The 13,607-nt window shown below is 40.3% G+C and overlaps 1 protein-coding gene across 1 annotated transcript in view; it reads right to left on the bottom strand.

Moving 5' to 3' along the window:
- Nucleotides 1-13,334, bottom strand: part of LOC131474446 (gamma-aminobutyric acid receptor subunit pi) — a 38,069-nt gene extending 24,735 nt beyond the window's left edge. Inside the window, exons 1-2 of the mRNA XM_058652300.1 lie at nt 13,178-13,334; nt 4,796-4,885 (exon numbers count right to left, since the gene is read on the bottom strand). Of these exons, the coding sequence (XP_058508283.1) occupies nt 4,796-4,848 (53 nt within the window). The 5' untranslated portion in view covers nt 4,849-4,885; nt 13,178-13,334. The remainder of the gene's footprint in view (nt 1-4,795; nt 4,886-13,177) is intronic.
- Between the last annotated feature and the right edge of the window lie 273 nt (nt 13,335-13,607).

Genomic DNA, 13,607 nt, shown 5'->3' with positions numbered 1-13,607 from the left:
AATAGCAAATTTAGGCATGATATTGTTGAAATTGCACTAATATCTCTCAAGAAATGTTATGTTTTATAAAAATATCCTTCATTAAATGTAAGACAATAGGAGAAAAAACAAAGGAGTTCTTGTTGTTCATAGGTTATTATGCTGGTTTATTATGCTATTTTACTGGTCAGGCCCACTTGAGATCAAATTGTGCTGTATGTAGCCCCTGAACAAAAATGAGTTTGACACCCCTGATTTAGACTATTCTTCTTATGTGTCCATTCTTTACACTTCTCTTAATAATGCAAGGGTTCTATGGTTTCATTTATTAACATAGAACCCTTAACCAAACAGTTAAGCAGAACTAGTATGTGTTATGAAATATAGATTTCCCTCTGACAAGTTTCACTTTATGATCCACAAAAGAGTGACACAGGCAACATAACGTATGGTATTCTGTCTATTTCTGTATGTGTTTAATGGAAGTGAAGTTACTGTTTCAGTGGTTAACATGTAATGAGTTCATGATCGACGTTTTAATCTCACTTGCCCGTCGCTGTTACTCACCATTAAGGAAAACTGACAAAACTATTTGTGAGTGATGTTCAGCGAAAAGTGACTGTAATGGATGCTGTAACCTTGCACTTACTGGCGCGACAGTTTTGAAAAGTTTCTCAGCTTGAACTTCTTGTTCCCTCCGATAATGATTCAATTATAGTGTCTTGAAGGTTATCCTGGGATCATCAGAAAATGAAGCCGGTTGAAGCTGTGCCGCGCGAGTGAACGTGATGCATGAAAATCAGTTTGCAAATGGCTTTTAACCTTGAGGAAACATTTTCGTGGGTGAGGAAGAGACAAAGTACTTGTCTGAGAGCTTGAGTTTTGAGCCCTGATCTGACGGGATAAGCTATCAGCTAACAGCCTTCTTATGGTAAGCATATGCTCCTTTATTAAATCTTCTTTACACAATCTCTGAGAATTTAGTTGCTTGAAGGAAGGCCAAAATAAGATCCTTGCTTATTTATAAATAAAATTACATTATTATGGTAAAAAAGAGCCTTATCCATGGCCTTAGCTTTGTAGTCCTCTATGTGAAATGGACCTTGGAGGAGCTCATGAATATACACTGTTCATACAGTACACGTGTACTTTAAATATTCCTCATTCCATAATCACATTCGTACACTGGAATGATAGCTTGCAGTTTCTAAGTGACACCTTAGTTGTTTGATTTAATACTTTTCTACGAGATGGAGTGCTGACCTTTCCAGTTTATGGATCAGAGATGATGGTTTCTTAGCAGGAAAGGGAAATGTGTTCACTTTTGAACTTTCAATTGATTTTTAACGGTTTCTCAGTCACACGCCATCTCATCATTTTATGATTTCTTTTCAAATTCCGTGAACAGTATTTCTGCTACCTTGAAAGACAATAACAACACAAGTCTACGACTCTAAAACCCGGTCAGTAATGAATTTGAATGTTGATACCACCGCTCATTTTAGACGGGAACAGATTTTCTCACATTTGACTTCATGTTAAACCATTTCTACGATTGCATCAATGACAGCTGTAGCCTTTTCTTGTTCGGATCATTATGTCACCATTGCTGACAGTTAAATGTTTCATGCCTGTATTGCTACTCAAGCTTTGGGAGAGAGACTGACTATAACTGATGTTGCTCATGACTCAGGGAATGTTTGCAGGTTCAGTGCATGTTTCATCGAACTTTAAATACTCAATCATGTCAATCTGCATAGGTTTAAAACAGCAATCACACTATCTTAGATGACATATATTGCCCTCCTCTATAGCAAGGTATTTCATTTTTTGCAACTTCCACGAAAAATTGGCTATATTTGCTACTTTAAATCCACTATCTCGCACTAATTATCAACAAAAATTCAAGCATTGAACTCACCATTTAAACGATGCCTGCCAAAAGGATGCATGGGACAGAAGTAGCAGTAACGCCAAGGGGAACTCTGCTGGTTGCAAAAATAAGTATGTTTGAATGGAAGTCTAAGGGGACAATTAACTCACCTCTCACTTGATTTATAAGGTCAGTAAACATTTTCCTGAGGAGTTAATGGTCTCAATTCTAAGTCAAGTCTTCTTCAACATAGTTTAGAAAATGATGTTCCCATTAAAATAATAAAAGATAATGAAACGCATGCATGGACATGATTTGATTGATGACACCTCTTGCTAATAGGTGTCTGGTTATAGTGTTTAGTATATATATATATATATATATATATATATATATATATATATATATATATATATATATATATAAGCCCACTTTTTTATAAACAGCCTATGGCTACATATTATGAGCTGGCAATAGAGGCAGAGTAAGAATTTAACAGTAGAGCTCCATGCTCACAGTGGCATGAAGGTCCTGTTTAGACTGTTTATCTGTAAATAAATGACATAACCCTTCACTGTCTGAAGACAAAGGCCCTCACTTCCACTGCTGTCAGGTGCCCTGGTCTGCAACACTGCTCTCATACATCATGGTTAGCACATTTCACATATTCTGCTCCACCTTCACCAAACGCTGTCAAATAAAGCTTTGAAAACAGAATGATACGTTACAGTCTCACAGTACTCCTTATACTTCTGTGAGATATGTCACTGGTCTCCACTGGACCAATGCCCGGGTCCACCTCACAATTGTTACTTGGTGTATGCTCTGCCTTTCACAATAACTCCCTCTACAGTTGTATAGTTATTATTATTATTATGGTGAAAACATTAGACTTCAAACAAGCACTTCTAAATAGGAACAATTATCGGCCACAGCAGGGAGTGAAATCAGCTCCATGTGTGAACGTAATATCAGTGTCATCATTTGTTAACAAAGCCCCGGAGCATGTTCATCTCTGTGAAGGAGAGGAAGCACATCTAGTTCCCTGTTACAGTGAAATCATCCAACAAACTGCATTCACATAAACAAGTCAGAGTGTTGGTAAGGGTTTGTTGTTTCTCATTTAACTCAGTTAAATGACAGTAGAAACCAAAACAGATCTATAAGATGATCCTTTGACAGTGGTACCAAATGAAATGGCAAAAACCCAACGGAGGGAAGATGTAGTTCCAGACAGGGAGCCTACAATTAAACTTAATGAACCTAGCACAAAGTACAAATGATAGATTTTAAATATGTGAGACAAGGCAATTGTCATTACACTGAACAGGAAACTGTATTTTGTGAAATTCTACAGAATCTCTTTGAAATGCTGAGCAAAAAAAGAAAATGAAAAAGAAACGAGACGTTCCTCGGTTGTCTGAACCAACATCTGATGGAAAGGTTTGTGGTAGCTTTTAGCATACAAATGGACACTAATCAAATTGATTTAGTGGCATTGGTTGTCACACATTTCTATGGTTACAAATGCAGCAAGTGTAGCGTCCCTGCAGTTTTAAACCACTTTATATAAAAGCCAAAGTCTGACCTTACAGTTTTTGTATTTTTATGTTTTGCTTTGTGTCGTTTTTTTAAGATTTAAATGGGCTGAAGCATCAGCTCCAAAACATCAGTGGTGTTCTATTTTTGTGACCCCTTGACAAGTGACATCAGAGAGCAGCCTCAAGTATTAAGTTGTCAAAAGAAGCCCAAAATGAGGATCATTCTTTCAAATCAATGCATCAAAGCACTTTATGCAGTGCAATCTCATTCTCTCAAGGAAGCTCACATGTCGTGAATCCTTCACACTGCTTGCATCATTTGATTCTGATTGATGAAAGTTTTATTCAAACTCACTTTATTTTAGAAACCATACCACAGATAAAATATTATTTTAAAGAAATACTTTTTTTTTTTAATCCCCTCAAAAATGCTGCTCTGGTGTGGTGTCAGAGTTGAAACAAACCAAACATTAACTAAAACGAGGATAGGTATAAACTAATCTGTCTTGTGGCAATCAATAACAAAAGCTAACATGACACAGGTTTTATACGTCTTTGCAGGAAAACCAAGCAACGCAAAGCAATACATGAAAAATCAGGCCCGACTCCTTCGAAGCTTCATGCAGTTTGTGACCATAAATATGACCAAAATATATAAAAATGGGTTTCTAAATCTGATCACAGACACCAACAGTGGCAGACACGGTGGACACCAACAATAATCCATACAAAAGTAAACTGCGGGGACATTTGAGAGCTCCCGGATTCATGAAATCCACTGATTTCATACTTCAATGAACAAAGTCTGGCATATGCTATCTACACTGAATGCAAACACAACCTGCAACCTGCTATAGCACATTAACCCCAGAGTTGATGGGAGAAAGAAGTGCTGCACGACGCAGGGGATATCATACAGCTGGACTCAACAAGACCCAGAAGGTTTGCCTGAACTAATACAGTATGTGCAAAGACATAAACTGTAAGCAGAGAAGAGGCTTCTCACCACAGCGACATACAAATGTGCAGCAACACATCACATCATTCTCTCTGTGTGTGACCTCAGCAGGGATTAGAACAGCAAATGTATGCGGTGCCTGATGCATGTGGTACTTGGATGCTGCCTCATTGGCTCTGCTCAGCGGTGACATGAACGTGGCAATGGGATTCAGGGCTTCTTGTCTGACGCATGGGGAGCCGTTATTGTGTATTGATGCTTCCTGAGAAAATGATACCACCGAGTGCATCTCTATCTCTTCCTCAGCACAACGTATACTGAGCTTTGGTGTTGTTCCAAATTAGGATCTGACATGACTTGATTACGCCTCCTGCCGGGTAAAGAGAGCTGCGTGGCCACAGATCCCAGCGGTTGTATTTCTCCGCCTGTAAGCGGCAGCCTTACCTGCTAATGAGGAGAATGGTGAACACGGTCCGTCCAGATGCAGACACAGCCATGGCTGCAGGAGGATTGGAGACACGGGGTGGAGTTTATCTGGAATAAGAGCACATCGAAGACAGGGTCAAGCAGTTGAGATGGATCAAAGTGATTATCAGACACACTTCAAAAGATGGATTTTGTTCCCATTGACAGAATATAAATAGTTATAGCCATTAAAAAAAAGGATGCAACATGGTGCTGGTGCAGGACAAGTTTCCTCTGGAGCTCCACTCCTCAGCTGAGGTATCACAGATGGTCTGTAACTCATTCCCTATTTTTAATCTGTACTACAGTTCCACAGATTTTTTTTTCACTCATTGACATTGATCGAATTGGAATCGTGTGTCCAGACATAACCTGCCTATCTGCTTGTGTCGCTCTGGTAACAACGTAGGCGTGCGTACCCGCGGTCATGACACAACGCTTTCAAACATAGATGCAGTAAAAACGGATCACCTGGTGTTCCAAATAACGTTCCTGCCAAATGGGAGTGCAGAACTCCTACGTTGCAAAAAGAAAAACTCAACATTGGTGGAAACGAAAAAATATGGCTGTTCAGCCACTGCATTTCAAACCATCTCCAACTGTAGTTTAATCAGCTTTAAAACATATTTTGCCGTCTTTCAAAACAACGCAAAACATCAGACTTCCTCTGGTAGTCTGAACAAGGCCCAACGAACACTGAGTTGTTAGACAATCTGGATGCATTTCTTAATTATACAGTCGCCATTTAAAAGCACAGACAGGCCTGAGAGACTAACTTTAAACAGCATAATTACCGATTGTTAAGGACTTCACAATAATTGCAAGTCTGACACAGATATCTCCACTTAGTGGGAGATAATAAAGCATATTGCAGTTATTTTCAGAGACCTCTTGTTTCCTGTATCTCCCTGCTCGCTCGCTCCCTCCCCCCCCGCCTGTGTGAAGATGAAAGCAGACACAAAACCTTCAGAGACCAGAATGACTTAAACACAGAAGCCTGACTGTGGAGGACGGTAGCTGCCGCTAAGTAAGGAAACATTTCAATGTTAAGTTAAAAGTGAAATCCTTGGGCTTTGATGTTTAAAAAAAAAAGAGGTGTGGTCCTCAAATACAGTATGACATGTTTGTTACCACAAGACCAAACCGTGCATCATGTCTATAAGCCTTCAGATTATGAATAAATAAATAAATGCACACTATAATACACATATGTGCTTATACAGAACACTACACTTGTACTTTGGATACTGTCACGGTTTGACAATAATTGGAGAAAGCAATGTGAATCTGCTGTTTCGTAGTCATTTGAAGCCGCAGACGAACTGCAGTGAGTGACATGATGTTTCCTGTCAGAACTGCAGACATGAAAGTTTACACTAACTGCAGACGCCCCACGCTCCTCGAGCTGTCACACTGTGCATTCCGACGCCCAAGCAACAAAGTTTTATGCACTCGCGAGTCGGGGTGCAGCATTTCATTGAAAATGCCTTCACCTTTTCATATACTTGAACAATCTTGCGATCATATATCAAAATCCCACGGGAAATTGGGATCTGCTTTCCATTGTGCACGACTTTTATTACTTCACTTGTGACCAATAATTTTAATTGGAATTTCGACATTTGGGAAATACTTTAAGATCAATTACTCTCAAGTGGAAATGAAATCATTGATACTACACCTTCACCTCCCTGGTAGGTACCGCCTATAAAGAAGCAGGAGAATAATGTGCCAGAGAAGGAGGTTAAGAGGTACTGGAAGGTGATTTTTGTAAAATTCACGCTAGTTCTTTCCTCCTGTTTCCAGTCTTTATGGAAAGCAAAGTTATAAAGTGAAGCTATATAGCCTCCTAGTTAAAGGGCAGATTCTGAAGTGTTGTTAAACTTCTCCTTATCAACTGTGTGGAACAGCTCCTGTATTTCGCAATTGCAGACAAAAGGATGAATACATGAAAACTGTATTACTCACACTGTTCCTGTGTGTATCATTTCCCCCCCGGCCATCTATTGTAAAACATGGCAAAGATGGTAAATTTCCCTTTCTTTTTTCCTTTCTCTTGTGCAAACATTCAAACAAACCTGTATTGCTCATATAAGGCTCCTCTTGCAGGACAGTTTGCATGTAAATTCATTTAACAACCCTTTACATTAAGATCTGTCGCAGGAAAATACCAATTCATTGTATTTCCTCCTCACTGTCCTGTCAGTCACACAGGACTTTACCAAGACTGCCTATACCATTAATGAGAAATGTCATTACATGATAATCTATACATAGCTAGATTAAGACTAAAGGGACCCACTCATATATATCAAAACTAAATCTGTCAGCACAGTGACATTAAGAAAGAAATTCACATTAAGAAGTGATACTCTTTTAATACCCGAGTGCAATACACCCACAATTAATTATTTCTCTGCATTTGTCCTAGTAACTGGAGAGGACACATCACAGAACCATTTGAAATTTTGTCCAAAGCAAATAAATTGCACACAGTTTTCAGACAAGCCTCATACTCGGGCCAAAATAGAAAGACAAACTCTGACTACCAATTTAACCCAGGAATTCTAAGAGCTAAATATTTGTTATTTTCGAATAATGGATTATAATTTCGCCTAAGGTGGAACAGGGTTTATTTTTCAGATACCTCCAAGCACCTTGCCATGCTTCCGAAGTCCGTCTTTCCAGCATGTGCGTGAGCTCATGGACTATGCAGGATTATCAGAGACATTCCAACCTGAGAGGAAGTCTAACAGTTCACCAAAGTGAACCCTGTCTTTCAGCTAACTAGTGACATTTTGATTTTAATTCGATTTGAGAAGGGCAGCAGCCTAAATAAATATATAATTCGGCTGAAACTGAGTCACTTTATCTCATCTTTAGCATTTACGCATTTTCGTTCCTCCTCAAAGTTCTCATTACCGACATAATCAGTGAGTCACATCTGTACCAAGTCAACCTTTGTGGCCACAAAGCGAGAGTCAACACCCAAATTGACCCCTTCTCTCGGTTAAGCTTTTTTTTCATTTCTGGCTATAACTTCCTGAGTTTGGAGGTTGTTGGCATTTTGACTCCTGCTTTATATTACAACGTATTTGAAAAGAGGTTTCCATGCATCAAGTTTACAGCTGCAACAACAGTCGATGGTGATTGAACAATTGTGGCAAAAACGTCACTTCCACGGAAGCTCAGCTTCTCTGGGAGTCAATAGAGCAGGTGCAGACGCTCCACCTGTCCTTCAATCCCTCCCTTTTTATGTAAGAAAAAACTGGATTTAATGGCAACATTGGATCATTCCGACAAATCTCCACTTGATAAACTAGTTTGACAGCTCAGTCCTGCAGTGTTCATTACAGCTGGTCTGTACAAGCTCCATCAGCTTGGTCTGCATGTTTGTCAGTGGGGCTCAGCTCTGTCAGTGCTTTAACAGGTACTCTGCTTAGGAGAGCACATTATCATCCCGTCTCGTCTATCCATGATTTAACCGACCATAAATGAGTAGCTCGCACCAAAAACTCTGATCATCCAACAGCTTTAAATCATCCCGATGGACTTTCTTTCAACAGTGAGACTGAACTTGATGACATGCTGCAAGGCGAATTCATTTCCATGTATATTTGACCCATCAACTTTGGTTGTAAAAACAAATATGAAAGTGGTCTTGATAAAGGTCCATCATCACGAATAAGCAGTCACAGAACAAGCTTGTGCAAAGACATTACAGCGTGCTGTCAAGTGTGGAGAGACAGACAAGTACCCTGTCAAGTAAGAATGCATTCACAAATATAAATTCGAATTGTTTATGGTTTAATTTATAAATTGCAGTGTGTGCCAACAGAAGAAAAATCTAAATCAAATCAATATTTGGTGGGACCACCCTTGCCTTTAAAAAAGCATAAATCCTGCTTGGTTCACTTGCGCACAGCTTTTTTTTTTATTTTAAAGAACGCTGCAGTTTAACTTCTTTGGAGGAATTCTGGCTCAAATCTGTCTCTTTATGTAATCCCAGTCACACTCGATGATGTTGAGATCAGGCTATATCATCACTTCCTGGACACCTTGTTCTTATTTAAGCTGAATATAGTTCTTAATGCCATTAGCTGTATGTTTGGTGGTCAAGTTCTCTGCTGCGGGGTACATTTGGGGTCAATCAGATACCCTTAGGGTATTGCATGACGGATAAATAGCTGCTTGTATTTCTCAGAATTAAATAATCAAATATATCCTCAACTTCATTTGCAGAAACGCAGCTCTAAATTTTCAAGAAGCCTCCTCCTCCATGCTTCACTGTTGACTGTTGCAAATAGCCAACAAATGACCTTCTGCTCGAGCCAAACCATCAATCCAGAGCACCTGCACCTGCTTTTCTACACCCCAGGTCTTGTGTTTTCTTGCAAAGTTGAGCCACTTGGCCTTGTTTCCATGTTGGAGCGAGAGCTTTTTGGCCGCAATTCTTCCATGTAGACGTCTCGCTCCTGGCCAGACTTCTCTGGACAGTAGATGGGTGGACCTGGGTTTGACAGGTTTCTGATCATTCTGAGCTGATGACAGATGTTGGACATCTTCCAGTTGAGGGAAGGGAAATGAGCGTGAAGTGCCTTTTATATGCCAACTCGAAGTTTCACTGGCCGATCACTGCGTCTTTTTGAAATCTTTTTTGAGGCTGACTGTTCCTCACCCAAATTGAAGCCGCCCACACAGCCAATTCTGTTTCAACCTGCATGATGAAAATGAAAATGATGATCAAAGATGAGCACCTGTTTGGTATAATAGGTTAATCAAACACCTGACTATAATTCTACAAAATCCATGACTTTGTGCAAGGTTTGAATGAGATTTAGATTTGTCAACTGATAAAAAATAAACCTCATGAATTGAAGTGGGTTATTTCACCGTCTTGGAATAGTTTTATTTTGCTGTCAAAGTGGTAAAATTGTCAATGAACCACTAAAGTATCTGCAGTTGAGCCAACATTTTATACAGCAATTTAGCTCTCACTCTCCTTTCAAACAAGCTACGACTGTGTCTCGCGAAAACATTAAGGGCTCTGTGGACTCCGTCTGAGCAAAGGCCTCTCCTCCCCCTTTTTTCATCTGCAACTTTAGAGGCTTCAATTCAGCCTGTAAGTGGCCTCTATTTCTCATCATTCTGGACAGGTCTCTGGTGTCCATCACTCCGCATTATTATCAGGGATGAGCAAGCAATGTCGCTGCTCAAATACGCACTGCAGGGAAGACGTCTTAAGGTCACCAGTGATACCAATGGTCAGGAAGATAAGTGGAAGTGAGAGCAGATCAGAAGAGCTGCATGACTCCTCAAGTAGAGACACTATGAGGTGGCCCTGAAGCTCAACGCAACACAGCAGCCCAGAAAACACGTCAACCTTCCATAAAACAACACATCTCACAGATTACAGACAGTTTTCTTTTTATACCCATTAAGAGATTCTTTTCATACGAGTTGTGTCACATTTGTAGAGCTCCGGACGTTTGCTCGCGCCGCCATGTTGGCAGGAAAGAGTTTCGGAAAAATGAATTTCAAGCTTTAACAATTGACAGCGCTCTTAAAATCCACGGAGACCAACGTATCACACAACCTGACAGACTGAATATATCGGATGCTTACAATACCTTAGGGTGCTTTGCAGAAGTACGAAAACAGTCAGAGCAGACATTATTCCAGACCTTTGTGATAAACTTACATCGCAAAACATTTAATTCTAAGATATTTAAACGTTTTATAGCAGTGATCAACCCCTGCCGTCATTAGGATCTTTGGTCATTCAATAAAATACTCTCCAAGAACACAAGAAGACACGTTGCCTGACATATCCCCTGGTATATGCTGCCATTATATACAATATACAGACAAAGGTATTCGGATGCCTGACCATAACACACACCAACAGGGACTGTAATGATGTATTCAAATACATACAGTACTAAAATATGCACGTGTTCCCCCTTTTGCAGCTATAACAGCTTCCACACTTCTTGGAAGACTTTCCTCAAGATTCTTTCAAGTACTTCTATGGGAATTTGTGCCACTGGTGTCAGTGGGCAATGAAGAGGGTGAGAAATTCAGCCTCCTCAGGAAGCTCTGGTTACTGTGGTTAGAACCAGAGTTTATTTCCTCCTATCGCTGCGGTCACAGATCCAGTGGTGAATGTCGTCCAAAGAGGAAATAAAAGCTATCACACTAATGCATTTCTTTTAGTTTGCAGGTCCAAAACCACCAACAAAAACATTTGTCTTGTGTCTTGCATAATAGTAAAGAGTCATTTTTGAACTCATTCAAAATCCAGAATCCACATTTCTATCACATCTAGTCACCGCAAAGCAAAGCCTGAGGGAAACCAGTTGATCTGAAGATGCATCCGGACACTTTGACAATTGCAGAAGGGACAATACCAGAGGGGCTTGTGCCATCATATTATAATCCGATTATATTACTGATGATGTGACACTGTGACACCGTGTCACTGAGCCAAGGCAAAGAAAGAAAGAAAAAGACGACACAGCTATTGCCAGGAGGCACCTATTTCTTAACAAACAGAAAAAGAAAATAGAAAATACTGCTTTAAACACTTGATATATGATATGATATGATATGATATATGTTGCATTCTGTTAAGATGTTTTAGTTTGATATTTCTGTTTTGTATCTGCCTCGTCTTATGTAGATTCTGTCCCTGTAAATTCAGGTTTTACTTCAGTTTCTTCCCCTTGCTTGATTCTTCTTATTTTCTCCCTGTCTCCGATTTCTCCCTCTAATGCCACTATAGGCCTCGCATTGATGTGATTCCCCTTTGTTCCATTAGATTATATTTCATCTCCCTGCTCCCTGATTACAATACACTTTGTTTTTTGCTATTGTTGCACTGTATGTGCGTCCTCATTTGTCCTCTGACAGTGAGGTGGGTTCACGAGGGCTGGACCTGCGATAAAAGATGTGTGCCAAAGAAAAACAGGCACACATGACTGTGATTAATTACCTTCACCTGTAGTGACATGGGGCAACGCTCCCATTTAGCTTGCCAAACTGCAAAAAATCAATACCACACAGCAGGGTCAATACTTCAATTTGTTTTGTTTTTCCTCAATGTTGTCCATTAATGAAAGAAAAGAAAAAAACACTGATAGCTGCAGTGTTTTAGTGATAACATTCGATTATCTTCCACACCATTATGTAAACCTCTTCCTGTGCCTGCCTGAATTGGCTGGCTTACTGCTCCAGCTACATCTGAAAGGCAGCTGGCAGTTGATAGCGAGCGAGTAAACAAACAAAAAAAAAAAGCATGTGCACAAATTAAGTGAGGCTTACAATCTGTGCTTATTCCTCCGATTACAGACATTATCGCATATATATCGTAAATATAGACATAGACAGAAATTAGAGGAGGACTTTAACATAAAGGCTGCAGTGAGCATTTTTGATTTTAATCACCAATTTCAAATCACAGTGGAATCGTAACACTGATCATACATGAGGGCCTGGTCAGGGTTTGATTCTGGATTTGGAAAAGGAAAGGAAAGCAGTTGATAGGACTAAAAAAGTGCTTTATTGGAAATGTGAGTCTTGACAAAAGTGCACCTAAGAGGCTGCACAAAGTAAGATTGCCTTGAAAATATCTCAAGTGTATTGGTTAAACTTTATAAATTCTCCCCCTCCTGTTCTGAACACTCACTTCATAGCTTTAGACACGTAAAAAAAGCCTCATATCACCCCGAGGGTCTCAATTAAATCCACTCCTGACCTTCTTGTCACGTTGATGACTCCCATACTTGAAATTACCCCCGTGCACAATTAAAGGTTGTCGTTTGCTTGATTGGCTCGCCCTCACCTGGCATGCATGAACGCTCCTCGGGTTAAAAACAGAGAACAATGTCCAAAAAACTGACCCCGCCCCCGCCCCCGAGGAAAAACCATCAACGATTAAATGGTTTGCGTAGCTAAGCAAAAACTTGTTAACCTCCTAACCCTGATCAAAGTACATCATCTACGCACTGGTGCACTAGCAGCCTTCACCAGAGGTCCAAAGAGAGCAGCAGCATTTAGGAGGGAGACACGCGCACACGCATGCAGGATACACGCACATACACACCGCGTACATTTGACTCTAACAACAATTTCGATCACGATCTATTTCTACAGATTGTCAGACGTCCATTAAACATCAGCACACACTAAAGTTTAAAAGGACGGATGTCCAAGTGTGTCCATCAACGCTCCATTCAAATGCGCACGAACATAAACGACAAACGACAAACGTCTCCATGTCACGCGCAGCAAACACCAACATGTTTCTGAAAAAAGAAACAAAAGCCAGAGAGGGTGAGCGAGTTCAAACCCGAACTTTACCTGTAGCCGCTGATCTCCGCGAGCATGTCACAGATGTCGGCGCATCCTAAAAATGAAGAGCCTTCAGCAAATCACTGTGGTTGTGATCGAGACTTCCACCCACGTTGGTTTCAGTCAGCAGCCACTGATCCACGCTCACACAAGAGCGCTCAAACAACTGGCTGCTCTCTGTCAGCGGAATCTCATTAACTACTCTCGATGCGCCGGTGCGCAATGACGCACGGCGTAGGCGCGCAACTGACTGAATGTTTTTTTCTTTTTCTTTTTACCAGACGTTTCCACTCAATAACACAGCCAAGACACTTCATAACACAACTAAACACATATTCTTCTACCACACGAAAATCTATATTGGCACGTGCCATTTTTTAGACCTTTTGTTGAAAACAACGAAGTGATAATAATTCAGTGTCAGTGTATGTTTTACGCT

This window comes from Solea solea, chromosome 15, assembly GCF_958295425.1.
Source record: "Solea solea chromosome 15, fSolSol10.1, whole genome shotgun sequence".
NCBI lineage: Eukaryota > Metazoa > Chordata > Actinopteri > Pleuronectiformes > Soleidae > Solea > Solea solea.
This window is presented reverse-complemented; position numbering and strand designations above follow the sequence as displayed.